Source organism: Pleurodeles waltl, chromosome 3_1 (genome assembly GCF_031143425.1).
Source record: "Pleurodeles waltl isolate 20211129_DDA chromosome 3_1, aPleWal1.hap1.20221129, whole genome shotgun sequence".
Classification (NCBI taxonomy): Eukaryota; Metazoa; Chordata; class Amphibia; order Caudata; family Salamandridae; genus Pleurodeles; species Pleurodeles waltl.
The window spans coordinates 1,040,090,093-1,040,105,586 of NC_090440.1; the positions used below are offsets into that span (position 1 = coordinate 1,040,090,093).

Consider the following 15,494-nt stretch of genomic DNA (forward strand, 5'->3'; position numbering starts at 1 on the left):
GGTAAACCGGCGGGAGACCGCCGGTTTACCCTTTCTGGCCGCGGCAGAACCGCCGCGGTCAGAATGCCCTTCGGAGCACTGCCGGTCTGTCGGCGGTGCTCCCGTGGCCGGTCAGAATCAGGCCCATAGTCTAATGCAACTGTTAATTTTCCCTGACCTGCTTTGTTTTTGTTTTGTGTTTTTTACTAGAATTTGCATGCTGATACTGGTCTAATTTTTCCTAGTTAGCCTAACTTAGTCTGAGATAGATGTTTCTCCAAATTATTTTTCACTTTTTTTTTTTTTAAACTATTGCCTGCATGTGTTAGCCCACTCCCACACATGCCTGTCTGGATTTGGTTAGTAGTAGAGGAAATCTATGTCCAAATCCCTGAATTCTGAATCTGTGCAGTTGTTTTGACTAATAAATTTACTGTCTGAACTGAAATGTGTTTGTCTCACAAGTGATTGTTTTATTAATATGTATTATTCTTCTAAAATGCCTAATGGTGTTGATATTGAGTAGATTAAACTTATTCCTTAGATTTGGTCAGCCTGTGGTGTTCATTTATCTTCAGAATTTGATTCTGTGTACAATTTATGTGACTGTGATTATATATAATAATAATTTTTAAAAAAAATTAACAAAAAAAACGTTGAAACTTTCCATTGATTGAAGTATTCTTCCATGGCCACATAGGTCATGGTATTTAAATTTGTTATTTAGGTTGAATTGATTGTTAATGGTTACCACACCCTTCACTGAGCGAAAAGATCCATCGACTCAAGGGAAAAGGAAGCATTTTTCAAACCCTACGGAGGGGGAAAATGTGCAAGCACGATCACAGACTCCGAAACTGTGACAGGAACACTATGCAAATTGGGGTCCTTTGTGGCTCCATCTGGAATACAGAACACTATATAGTGCTAGTGAAATTATATTTCTTTGTTCTTAAATGTAATGTGGCATAATATTTTTAACACAAGTCCCTCTAAAAATAATACAATAAATAAGTGCTAGAAATTGCATATTAAAAGGTTTCCATTTCAGGATATTGGTTTCAGAATTTAAAGCAAGAAACCTATTACTGATAATTTGTTGCTAAAAGAATTCTACCATGAAAGTACATTTTTTCGTTTTAGAATACAATGGGCTCATCCTGTTAAATATATGCCCCACAATAATAACACAAAAAAATAAGGCCTCTTAATCCTCAGTCTTGAACCACAACCAACTTCAGAGATCCCAGCATTGGGTATCTTGTGCTTCAGATCATTCTCTGCCGGTATCAAAAACAGCTTATTTCAAGTCATGTGGCATCATGGAGGAGCTGGAAACTAACATTAAGGCTTCTTGCTTGACCTGCTTTCTTTAAAACTTCACCAATGTTCTAAATGCTTCTTTTTTCACAACAGCAATTTCCTATTTAATTTGGTCTAATTATTTTTCCTCCCTCATTAATCTACTTAGCAATATTTTACTAATAAAATGATGTTGATATGCAAATAAGGCATATTTGCATCACTTTATTTACTGAAAAGCCAAAACTGAAGTCAATGATAGCACATGTAACATTTTACCTAATAAGTGCATAACCTTATCTGAAAGCAGCTACTGAACGAGAACTTTTAAGTAAATTGTGTGTGTGTGTGTGTGTGTGTGTATATATATATTATATATATAATGTATAGGCTAACAAAGGACGCTGCACTCCAGGATTAGTGTTATGTAATTAAGTGGAAATTGAAAAGGAACTCACAGACCGTGAGCAAGACGTGGTGTCGAAACTCATTGTGTGGAACTGTGCTGATTGAAGTATTTTGAATTTAATGAGACTACTGGAGTGCAGCGTCCTTTTTAGTTAAACAATATCAGCAGAGAAATGTCAATCTCTGACACCATCACCAGTGAGTGAAAGCGCGATAGGTCCTGACTGATTTGTTAAACGCGTAAGGCCTGGAAAATTTGTAAAGAATTATTTGAATGTTACTGGTTTTGCTGCTTTCCAAAATAAACAGCAGCCTGTTGATTGTGCATTTTTGTCTGGAGAACAATTTTGTTTTGCACATAATTAACAGTCTGTCCAGCCGTGAAAGTAGCATCATTGCAGATAGAAGGCAGGTCTGTGTGACTTTACTACATCGTCAGACAAAGAGCATCAGGATGGAATAATTTCAGCAAAACTTGGTAACTGTGCTTTGAATTCACCTACTTATGTTTTTAAATGTGCTTTAATGTGTGTTTGGCTGCAGCAACCAACCAACGCATAAATTATTGTCTACTAAAGATGTAATATAAATGTGCAGGACTACAACTACCAGAATGCATTGTGTAACATTGTGCCTGCCATCATTTGTTCAACCCAAGCATTTGGCCTGTGACCAAGGATGAGATGTCTGAAACGCGCAAGGCCTGGAAAATGTGTAAATAATTCTTTGAATGTTACTGGCTTTGCTGCTTTCCAAGATAAACTGCAACCTGGTGAGAATGCGCTTTTGTCCGGAGGACAACTTTGTTTTACATATTAAGACACACACACACACACACCACACACAATACACAGAACTTGGGATTTATTTTTAAGCATTTTTTAACCAATGCCTTGACTGTTAATTCACAAACATGACACGCCTTGAAATCTTCTCATGGGGATGTTTTGAGATCATCACCTACAATCCATATCAACAGACTGGCACAACAGCTTCAGGTTGCTGCTGGCTTTGAAGGCAAGTAGGTTCTTCTAATTATGTATTTTAGAGACACATTTGATACTTTTTTCACAAAAGCAAAGGCACTCATTTGGTTCTTTTCGTCCTATACAATTCTGCATTTAGAAAAACATTTTATTAAATGACGCTGTTACAACTTTGGTATACTTTACTTGTGTTAAAGGTGGGACCAAAATGTCAGATTTTCACTGGAAGCTTGTACAACAACGTTAAGGCTTAACCAGACAGCAAACCCATAACCTGGATTTGTTTTCCTAATCAGCTTTCAAAATAACCCGTAGGTAAAATGCATAGATTATTGGCAACATTATGGATTTAAGGTAGAAACAAGACTATCCTGCAGTCAGCCCAAAGCACATGACTTTGATGTACAGCAGGATATAACAATTAACAATCCAGGATGCTTCTGTTCACCATCATTTCAGAGTCATTAACCACCAAAAGTCAACATAATTCATTGAATGGTGTACCATTATACAGATTACAGTGCAGTTACTAAAGCGGCGGACCCCATGTTCTATAACCATTACACCAATGTGCTTGCCATCTAAGATTATGATCCTATAGTGCCAGGCACCTTCCTCCAGGACTACACAGGTGTGCTCAAGGCAGAGGGATTCCATCCAATACATCTCTGGGGAAAAAAAAAAATAATCAGTCAAAGAAAGCTTATAGTACAGGTAGCAACTCAGCTGGCGGAGTAAACCTCAGCGAGAGACCAGCCTCCTTAAAAAGTTGTTGTCACCCAATGCCCAGAAAATGCAATTGATGCCTTTGGGTCTATACCAAAAAATGTCAACACCACGGTTTATGTACTGTGCACTAGTTTTCTTTTGTACAACTCTGTGTACACTGCAAAATGGACAACTTGAAAAATCTGCACTGTTGACTCTTTAATATTCCACAATTACACTCTGCGACGAATGGAATGATTACACATTGCTGGTGCTCTCCCTACTCAGATACTCATTCGACTGTAGTGCTGAATTAGAGGATACAAACGTAACATACCGTCCTTTTTCCCAACCCCTACGAATGCGGACCAACTTTCGGTTTATGCATGGCATGAACAGCACTATCCTGGCCAGTATAATTACACATGGGACCAGGAGTGTGAGGGTGAACGTTGGCGGGAGGTAGAACTTGTACTGGTTGCCATCAAATGCTCGCTTCCATCCAAAGGTAAGAGTGTGAATTGTGGCGATAACCAGAGCCGCAAAACCAAGCGTCGACTGCATAAACACAAACATAAAAATAATTTTAGTTCAATTATAAACGTTAACATTTTATGGCTTATACTGATTCTATAGTGTGTAATTGTCATCTGATTCTTAACATTGTTGTTACAGTTAAACAATATTAAATTGTTGCTTTAACCCATTTTTTATTTTGATAAATATTTTTATTTCGATATCTATATGAATGGAGGCATTTTTTTTTTTGTCAAAGTCGGTTTTTCTTTAAAATAGTTCCCACCTTAGTGGGATCTATCAGATTTAAACATTTTATCAAAGCAATACTCCTAACCCTTATTAATTAGGCGCATTTGGCATGTAATTTACAAAATGCTGCACATGCTTTTAATTAAATTACAAAATGCAATCACTATGTAGTCAAAAACAGTGCATGTAACATTTAAATATCATGCTGCTTCCTTTTTAATTTTTGACAGAATATTCCATTTCTCTACCAACATTGAAAATGTACCATGCTACACCTAGTCAGATACATTTTAGGGCATTATTTAAGGGCATCATGTTTACATCATTCGTAATGTCACCAGCAGCATCCACGAGCTTAACTTCGAGCCATTTGAGAGGGTTGTAGTCTGATTTCTACTTGGTGGTAAGCTGGGCTAAATGGTTTGCCCTTTACCACGTGCGCAGAGAAAACTCATGTCCGCCTCAAATGTTAACAGGCTATGAGTGTAGCAAAGAAAAATACTGCATTGAGCATTTCTTCTAACATTAGGGCCTGCAAAAGATCTCTCATCCCTTAGAATGCCACAGAGTTTAAGTGAAGAGTCTGCTTGTTACCTCGGACAGGAAGTACGCACTTGGCGACGTGTAAGTGGTCCAGCACTAACCATTTTTTGACTGTGGTGGTTTACTTCACGAGTTGAGCACACACCACTGAACACCAGGGAGAACATGGACCATATTTCCGTTTGTTGTCGGATCACAGTATGGATTGCAAGTTTCAAAAAACGTGTGAGCTTTGTTTTCACCAGTGCTAGGCTTCTCGCTTTATGCTAGGATAGCTTTGGAATGTGCAAAATGCTGGAACTTTTGAGACTTAGTTCAAGACTTCATCAACAAAAGATTTTGCTCATGTTAAATTGTCATAACTTATCTGTGCTGTTTACCAGTGAGCTTGTTCTGCCTCTCTATTAAGAAAAGGTGGTGGTGTTGCCTGTAGAAAATGTCTTAAGTATCTGAACATACTGCTAGGTGCTGGTAAGCAGATACCAGGACAAGGTGCAAAACCCTGGACCAACTCTCAGCTCCAAAGAACTATAAGAACACCCTAAAACTCAACGGCAACAGCTCAGAGCGAAACTTAAAATATAGGGGAATTATAAATATAAAGAAAGGTCTCCAACGCTTGTCTGAATAAGAGTTTGAAATTAATCTCCAAGGTAAGCAAATGCGTTCCTTCGTGCTTGGACCAAGAAACGCATTGAATTGTACATATTATTTGGTAAATTCCAAAACAACCAATTCTGCAGAAAGCTATGACCGCAGAATATGTGGCACAAGTTTGGCAGCCTGTAAATGTGTCATACTTTGTAACATTAAGTTGAATGATTTGCATTCAATCCATTTGCTGCAGGAAACCAGTGCAAAGATCTACACAAAATAAATAAATAAATGCAACTTTGTTTGATGATGAGATATGCTATGTACTGCACATTTATTTATGCACTGCAAATGCCAGATACGCTAGACATGGAAGCTAGGTACAATCCTTAGCATAATCTAGTAGATTTTTACCAAGGCTCTGACTGGAATTTTATGATCCAGTGGAAAGAAACTGGAGTGCTTGCTTGAATTGATGGCTCATAGAAGCCCAGATAGCCCAACTGGAAGTATGTGCCTACAGTGGTATCCCATAGGCCCTAAGCAATTTCTCACTTTTTGGCCAAACTAGGACACAGTGAGAGAATTCTAGGATAACCAAGTGACACTGCTAAAGCACCATATTTGGTACCATTAAGGATCTTTGCTCAAGGAATCGGTCACCAGCTGAAAGCTACTTGACACTGCTCCAAACTTTGTGAAGTTCTCAAAAATCAATGGCCTATAAATATTCTAATATAAGTTACACAGTATGTAACAGAATATTGCCTCATTGGTGGATGAAAGCTGATCAGATTTGCTCCATCTCCTCACAAAAGCACAACGAAGATTGTAGACATTGAGAGAACTCGGGATTGTCAGAGGCACTCTTCAGTCTATTTTGTTGTAGGAGAAGAGAAGAACGGTGCAGTGTTAAACTATGCAACATTTGGAACACCATGCATGCTGTACCTGAATGAAACTGAATTCTCTCCAGTTCAGGGAATTCCCAACAGAAGGCAACGAGGAAACAGCAAGCAGTGACATCACTCCAAGGGCCATTATTCCAAATGATACATAAATTTCCATTCGCCAGACTTCCTCCTCTACCCAGGCACTGTTTTTTTTTTCTGCAACCTATTACGAAAAGAAAACAAAGAGCAGTAAAGTAAGGAAGGATATCATCAGTTATGTCACCTTCATTTATACTGGCTTTCTAAATAATCACTTAACATCTGAAAATACTAGTATGTTTTATTTCACCTTCGAATAAAGGGAAAATGCTATTGACAGCCACCAGTTATCAATGAGAAAACCTAAGGTAGGACAATCATTCACAATGCAATTGGTCCCACATTTGTGAAAGTTAAAGCTCTTGGTGTTGAAAATGACATTTTTAAAAACGTTTTGTATGCAGTGGAGTGATGATATTTGCATAGCGCTACTGCCATTTGTATGACCTTACGGCACTGGAAAACAAGAAAATGGGACATAGGTTATGAGGGAGAGGAGAGGTATGTAACAATATTCTTGCAAAAGCAGATTAAGTAAAACATGTGAAATGTAAGCAGGAACAACATGGTCACGTTAACGCTTTTGCATTTATAATATACTAACTGGAAAAAAATAATTCTGAACAATTTACTGTTATAATCTGCACGAAGCAGGGAAAGGGTGGAGTGCCACAGGCTGTCCTGATGGGCTCAGAGAGGCCCTTATGTGACCTTCAACACTCCCTTAAATATCAAGGGAACCAGGACACCTCCAATATGAAAATTCAATTTATTTCAGCACAGACATCCAACGCGTTTCGGCAACAGCCTTACTCATGGATACATCATTGCTGGAGTGCTCCAAATAAATAACCCAAGTTAAATCATAAACATAAAAAAAAACAGACAAATTCTAAATTCATCCACCATGAAGCACATATTGCAGCGGCCATCTTTAAAGTGCACAGTCAATCCTAATACACAGTAGTTAGTATCATATTAGTCTCTGATATTTATTCAAAATCTGAGTTTTTTTTTTATATCAAAATAATTAATCAAAAAATTCATCATGATGTTACTGTCCAACAGGTAAAAGCTCATTGCAAAAGTACAAAATTATAAAATCATTAAATTATTAATTATGACATTAGGTTAAAATATCTATATATGTTTTCAAATTAAAATCCAATATATTTCTTATAAACATTTAATACTTGTACCCATGTCTAAATTACTAACATTGAATCTGCTAACGCCCAAATGGACATACATACTTGCAAGATGCTTCTCTGGAGGATATCATATTGTTTCAGATGTTATTCACAGATAATTTCATCCTACTCATATATTGAGACTTCTTAACCCAAGTGGGTAGACATACAAAATCTTCTACTGTAAAAACCCACTAAGAACCCAACACCTAATTCCTTAAATAAATAAATATCACCAACACTCAAAAGTGCTATTCTAACAAAAGGCCGCCAAATTCCCCCAACATACTTGAAAATATATCAATTACCCTAAATGGATACTCAGCTCTTCACTCGAGTTCAGCCCCACAGGTTCCAATGACTCAAAATCTATTATATATTTAGACTCCAAAATCCGCAGCAACCTTTCTCTATTGCCGCCCCTTCTACTGATCTTCACTTGATCAATAACTACAAACTTCAACAAATTCTCATTGCCAAAATGTTGAGTAAAGAAATGCCTAGCTACCGGGTAGTTTTTGTCATAGTTCTTAATAGCTCGTCTGTTCCAGAACTCTTTTCTTAGCACTGTGTATTGTACTACCCACGTATAGCTTATCACATGGGCATATCAGACAATAAACACAATAAGTTGTGTTGCAATTGTAATTTCCTCTAATTGCAAAACTATCTGTCCTTCCTGGAACATTCAATGTTGTACAACTGTTACTGGTTTTGCAAGCTTTACATTTCATACAACAAGCAAAACCCTCCACTCTGGTACTCTTCATGTGTCCTTTCAATGTTACATCATTACGACAAATTGTCCTTAAGAGATCTATTCCTCCTGAAAGTTATTTGGGGATTTTCACCGATCCAGTTGTTCAGAATAGGGTCAGTCTGCAAAATATGCCAACTCTTACTCAGAATGGATCGTATTTTATAAGACTGATTACTGTAAGTTGTAATGAATCTGATGGAGTCATTGTCCTTTTTCTGACTCTTATTAGTCCCATACAAGACATCATCTCTATTTAAAGTCTCCACTTTCCATCTAGCTTGGTCAATAGCTCTAACCCCATAACCTCTGTTCCTAAACCTTTCACACATCACTTCACACTCCTGTTGAAAATCAGCTACCTCACTACAGTTCTCCGGGCTCTCAACAGCTCTCCAAACGGAATGCTACGTATCAGAGACCCCGGGTGTGCACTGTGGGCGCATAACAGGCTATTACCGTCCGTTGCTTTCCTAACCAATTTGGACACCAATCTGCTGTCCCTCACAGAAATTTCTACATCAAGTAACTCAATGCAACTCGAATCCAAATTGTCGGTAAATCTTAAATTGCATTCATATCACACACAAATTGCATAGCTGCTTTCTCATCACCCCTCCAAATTACAAAAATGTAGTCAATAAAACAACACCATAAGACCATTGGTATCGAATTGAGTGATCCCTTCAGACACCTGTTCCTCCCACCAGCCCATAAACAGATTTGCATAGCTGGGGGCAAAACAGGTGCCCATAGCTGTCGCTTGCAGCTGCTTGTACAAAGGATTATCAAAGATGAACAAGTTGTTCTCAAGACAGAACTCAATCATGGTGCACAGCATTTCTGAATGAAAAAAAGAAAGACAATGACCTCACTCTAAGGAAGTGTCTAATAGCTTTTACCCCCAAGTCATGATCTATACTTGTATAGAGGCTGGTCACATATAGGGTTAATAGTAGGAAATCATCTTCCCATTGGATGTTCTCAATGATTTTTAAGAAATGTGTGGTATCTCTCACATAGGAAGGTATTGACTCAACAAAGGGGCGTAGAAAATAATCAATATATTTCGATGTATTCTCCAAAAGGGACTCCATAGCTGAAACTATAGGTCTCCCTGGTGGACTAACTATATCCTTGTGAATCTTGGGAAGGAGATATAGTACTGGAATCTTCGGATGATCACACTTGAGAAACAGGAATTCATCCCATTCTATCATTCCCTGATCCCTACAGTCGATAAGCATGCCGTAATATTTCTCATTCATTGATTTAACATCTACCCAACTCACTTCTTCATAACACTGAGTATTGCTGAGCTGTCTCACTCCCTCTGCCACATATTTGATGGTGTCCTGAATAACTACATTGCCCCCCCCTTGTCAGATTGCCTAATGACAATAGTATGGTCTTTTTTCAATTCTTGGAGAGCTTGCCACTGTTCGCCCGCTAAGTTACTGTTTTTCACATTCATCACACCATATCTCAGCTTCTTCAATTGCTTAGTCATTTCCCGTTCAAAAACATCAAGACCATCACAATGAATGGCAGGTAGAAAGGTAGATTTTGGTTTAAAATTGCTTGGACATGCCATCCAGCGCAATACCTGTTCCCATCAAATTCAAAATAGGATCATCATGGGTATCCACCCCCTCACATAAGTCCATTGCTGTATGTAACACATCGATATCAGAAAAGCATAAATTGCTCACACTTTCTCTTACCCCCACCTTTCTCATCACATTTGACCTTAGTGTGGTGCCACTTTTTTAATTTCAATTTCCTTATGAACTTGAAGGTATCAATCCTAGTTTGAGGATAGTTAAAACAGCCAGTTGGGCAGAAGGACAGGCCCAGAGATAAGAGGTCCTCTTCAACAGCAGACAACACTCTGCTGGAGAGATTCACAACATTCATAGTTTTTACTTGCGTGCACGAGTTACCACTCCCAAGGGCCTTGTATCGTCTCCTGCGCCCCCTCCCCTTGGCCTGTCTATTCCTCTTCCTCGGACTCCTCGTCCTCTGCCCCTCTGGGGGTGAGCTCCTTTGTGTTGTTCCATCCTTCCCTGGTTCAACAGTCTGAATTGCTATAAAAAATTCAATCTGTCCACTTCTCTGTCTGGCATCGAAGCCCCAGACAAAACCGTGTCTGGTACATCCGAAAGGTTTCCATCCGAAATATCACTTTCCTCCTGTTCCTCAACTGGCTGACTTACTCGTTCAGTATCCATCACGTTTAACTCAGTGATTTCCTCATTGTACATATAGTCGTATTTCCATTGAAATGTTAGAATACGACCAGCTTGGTAGTCCTTAAAGTCCCGTATGAATTTCCTCTGCTTCTTTCCAGGGATCTCTTCCTCTAATTAGCAGAGTTTTTTGTCAAGATTCTTCATATACTCGTCAAAATTTTCCTGTGTGACTAACGACAGTAGCTCCAATCTCACTTTTTCCATCTCTTCCAAGATTTTACTCCTATTCTTTGTTGCATATTTAGTTAATATACGCATTATATTCAATGAGCTCGGTTTCGAATTTTCAGCCCACTCCTCGAGCATTTCTGGATCAGGATCATTGTAAGTTGGTATAGTATAAATCCTCAATCCTCCAGGGACACGCTCTACCTCAATGTATCTTTGTAGTGATTCAACCTCCCACCATTTAGACAATTCTTTTCTATGCAATTTTTCCATTTTGTCATATAAAGTTTGGAGGTTAACTTCCACCTTCATATTACCACGAACGGGCTGAGTACCAAGTCCCTCATCCATCTGGGCAAAAAATAACTTATTTGATTTCTCCTTTCGTCGTGCTTCCCATCCTGAAGCCATAATTGCTGAGACAAGTTGAATAGTTTCCTCAAAACAAACACCAATGTCTCTACTAATATTATGGATGTGGACAATACAACATCGAATCTGATGTATTTACCACTCTGTTCCTGCACCCTACTGCAATCAGGAATTGGTTCACAACTAGGCAATTTTAAAATCTCCAATCATTCATAAATCGGTTGAGCGTGGGCAAAGCAAAAACTTTATAAGAGAATGTATGGCTTATCTGTTTACAACATCTATTGACTAACTGAGTCGATGCCCCCTTCGTTCGATTCCTTCCTCCTGCAGAGGCTCCATTGACTCATCCAGACCACATACGTTACTACCGGGTCGGTATAAGCGTTACTCAGTTACCCGGTCCTCCACGTGAACTGATATGTTAATATATTCACAGCCGGGATCCGCTGATCGTTAGCGTACACAAACAAAATGACGCGCTGTGGTTACACCCCCAAACGCATTGCTAATAGAAGGCGGACGCCCTCACTCGTGAAGTTTTACTTTTATTTCAGCAATTCACCAGCAGTACACCGTGGCTGCGCGACTGTTCTCAAAATCAAAGACAGTTACCATTCAGCTCCAGAAACAATATGTTTCACAAACGGTATGTATGCTTCCAAACTCTTCGGGGGACGGACGCACTCGCTTTTGAACTGCCACCCGTGTTTTGCAGTTGAAATGTAGCGTGCAACCACGCCGTAGATTCACGACTTCAATATTGAAAAAAAAAAAAAACCTTACTCGTGGGGCTCCTCCTGGGACCAGCGCCAGAGCGATGCAGCTCTCCAGTATTGTCACTGCCACACCGTCCCGCGTATCCTTTTTAGTGACGCCTCATTTGGAACATACATATTTCGAATTCCCCACTTCTTCCGTGTTTACATAGCCTTGCGTGTGTAATCATTCATCCCGTTGCAGATCAGATACAGGGGCTCCCGCATTTACAAATAAATAGTTCGTACAAAAGTCCCGGAATACAGGTGCTCCACACAGCGGTCCTGGATGGGCTCCGAGAGGCTCTTATGTGACAAGGTGCAGATCTGGTACAAACGTACTCCTACCATCAGGCCCTTTCACAGGCTAGCCCCTCCCACCACAAATCATCACTCTGCTGGGGGGGGGGGACCATGTCCCACCCCAGCTGGATAGTCACCTGGTGAGGGTGAGTACAAGCAAACAAAAGCACATCCACTAGACAGATTTCCGATCGCTCCCCAAAAAGAACATTAATCATGGAGTTATGTTGACATTTTTCTTGTTGCCTGAAAATAGATGGTAGCAAAAAAACACCAACAGAAAGTGCTTTCAGTATTAAAATACACTTGCAAAAACTGCACCCCACCCGAAGTCAACACATGGTGCGGTGGCACCTGTTGCACCGCACTAGAGCTGGCACTTACAGCCTATTCACTGACGTAAATTTAGCAGTCTCTGGCTCAGCTTCATTTCATAAAAGTTTCCATCGCGTGTTAAGCTAATTCGGCTTTTTTTTTTTTTTCTTCAAAACTCATGTTGCTGTACTTAGAACTTCCTGCTTGTGTTCTACATCAGTCTCAATATATGAGTAGGATGAAATTATCTGTGAATAACATCTGAAACAATATGATATCCTCCAGAGAAGCCTCTTGCAAGTATGTATGCCCATCCGGGCGTTAGCAGATTCAATGTTAGTAATTTAGACATGGGTACAAGTATTAAATGTTTATAAGAAATATATTGGATTTTAATTTGAAAACATATATAGATATTTTACCCTAATGTCATAATTAATAATTTCTTGATTTTATAATTTTGTACTTTTGCAATGAGCTTTTACCTGTTGGACAGTAACATCATGATGAATTTTTTGATCAATTTTTTGATTAATTTTTTTGATATAAAAACTCTGAGAGATTTGGAATAAATATCAGAGACTAATATGATACTAACTACTGTGTATTAGGATTGAATGTGCACTTTAAAGATGGCCGCTGCAATATGTGCTCCATGGTGGATGAATTTAGGATTTGTCTGTTTTTTATGTTTACGATTAACTTGGGTTCTTTATTTGGAGCAGTCCAGCAATGATGTATCTATGAGTAAGGCTGTTGCCGAAACGCGTTGGATGTCTGGGCTGAAATAAATTGAATTTTCATATTGGAGGTGTCCTGGTTCTCCTGATATTTAGGGGAGTGTTGAAGGTTATATATATATATATATATATATATATATATATATATTTATATTAAAAAAAAAAAAAAAAAAAAAGTAGTGTTTATTTGCAAAACTTGAAAAATGAAACAACAGTGATAGTGTTAAAAAATAAATTCAGGCTAAAAAACACATATACAACACAAGCAGGAAGTTCTAAGTACAGCAACGTGAGTTTTGAAGAAAAAAAAAAAAAGCCTAATTAGCTTAACATGCGATGGAAAAATGTATGATATGAAGCTGAGCCAGAGACTGCTAAATTTACGTCAGTGACTAGGCTGTAAATGCCAGCTCTAGTGCGGTGCAACAGGTGCCACCGCACCATGTGTTGTCTTCGGGTGGGGTGCAGTTTTTGCAAGTGTATTTTAATACTGAAAGCACCTTCTGTTGGTGCTTCTTGCTACCATCTATTTTCAGGCAACAAGAAAAATGTCAACATAACTCCATGATTAATGTTCTTTTTGGGGAGAGATCGGAAATCTGTCTAGTGGATGTGCTTTTGTTTGCTTGTACTCACCCTCACCAGGTGACTATCCAGCTGGGGTGGGACATGGTCCCCCCCAGCTGAGTGATGATTTGTGGTGGGAGGGGCTAGCCTGTGAAAGGGCCTGATGGTAGGAGTATGTTTGTACCAGATCTGCACCTTATTGTTAGTAATGTGAGGAAACCCAAAAAGGGGAAGCCAATCAACACTAGCAAGTCTATTGTACAGACTATCCTTAATGCGCTAGAAGTCAAAGTATTACCAGTTTTAGAGACAATAACTTCCAGACTGGCTACACTGGAAGATAAGATGGATTCTTTGTTATGCTAAATTGGTCATATGAGAGATCAAGGTAGTTTACTGACCAACAAATCTATTTCCATCTTTAAAGATTCCAAACTGCTCCAGTCAATGTTGCTACCCTGGCTGGACAGAGTATTGCAATACAACCTCCTTCTAATCAGCACTTGCCCATTTCAAATGAAGTTTCACAGCAGGTGACATGCTCTGTTGTGCAGGGTCCTCATGTTGAGGGGACTGTTCTGTCAAATGCAAGGGGCAGCCCTAGGTTGGGTGCTCCAAAAGCTATGCCTGCAACCTCAATGCTTGAGGCCCCATTACTTTCTAAGGGGTGCTCTGATATTTTGCATCTCCTTCCTGCCCCTACGTCATATGTATTAATATCGGTCAATGATCTGCCTGCAGTGCTGGCAGCAAGAGAGGATATTGATAATTGTAAAAATAAAAAGTTACCCACTGGTTGCTAATAGACTGTTGTCCACAGCTGTACGATAAAATAATCATGAACAAAGGGTGAGATGGATTGGCCCTTCTATTAACCCTTTCACTGCCAGGCCTTTTCCCCCTCAGGTGCCAGGCCTTTTTTGGGCTATTTGGGGCAGGGCACGCTTAGGCCCTCATAACTTTTTGTCCACATAAGCTACCCACGCCAAATTTGCATCCTTATTTTTCCAACATCCGAGGGATTCTAGAGGTACCCAGAATTTGTGGGTTCCCCTGATGGAGACCAAGAAATGTGCCAAAATACAGTGAAAATTAGATTAAAAAAAAAACAACAAAAAAATGGAAAAAAGGGCTGCAGAAGGCGGCTTGTGTTTTTTTCCCTGAAATTGGGATCAACATAGGGTTTGCAGTACTAAAATCACCAGCTTCCCAGCTTTCAGGAACAGGCAGACTTGAATCCGAAAACCCAATTTTTCAACACCATTTTGGCATTTCACTGGGACATACCCCATTTTTACGATTTGTTGTGCTTTCAGCCTCCTTCCAGTCAGTGACAGAAATGGGTGTGAAACCAATGCTGGATCTCAGAAACCTAATCATTTCTGAAAAGTAGACACAATTCTAAATTCAGCAATGGGTAATTTGTGTAGATCCTACAGAAAATAACAACTGAAATAAAAAGATATTGAAACTGAGGTGAAAAAAAAAAATTTCTCTACGTTTTACTCTAACTTTTTCCTGCGATGTCAGATTTTTTTAAAGCAATATACCGTTATGTCTGCTGGACTCTTCTGGTTGCGGGATATATAGGGCTTATAGGTTCATCAAGAACCCTAGGTACCCAGAGCCAATAAATGAGCTGCACCTTGCAGTGGGTTTTCATTCTATACCGGGTATACAGCAATTCATTTGCTGAAATATAAAAAGTGAAAAATAGGTATCAAGAAAACCTTTGTATTTCCAAAATGGGCACAAGATAAGGTGTTGAGGAGCAGTGGTTATTTGCACATAT

At 39.2% G+C, this 15,494-nt stretch overlaps 1 protein-coding gene across 3 annotated transcripts in view; it reads right to left on the minus strand.

Moving 5' to 3' along the window:
- Window positions 1–2,536: 2,536 nt before the first annotated feature.
- The window catches only part of STEAP3 (STEAP3 metalloreductase), a 75,202-nt gene continuing 62,244 nt past the window's right edge, over window positions 2,537–15,494 (minus strand). For 2 of the 3 annotated variants that reach the window (XM_069224333.1, XM_069224334.1), the window contains exons 4-5: window positions 6,240–6,404; window positions 2,537–3,941 (exon numbers count right to left, since the gene is read on the minus strand). In XM_069224333.1, coding sequence (XP_069080434.1) covers window positions 3,642–3,941; window positions 6,240–6,404 — 465 coding nt within the window. In that variant the 3' untranslated portion in view covers window positions 2,537–3,641. The remainder of the gene's footprint in view (window positions 3,942–6,239; window positions 6,405–15,494) is intronic. The other variant, XM_069224335.1, reaches the window with a different exon arrangement.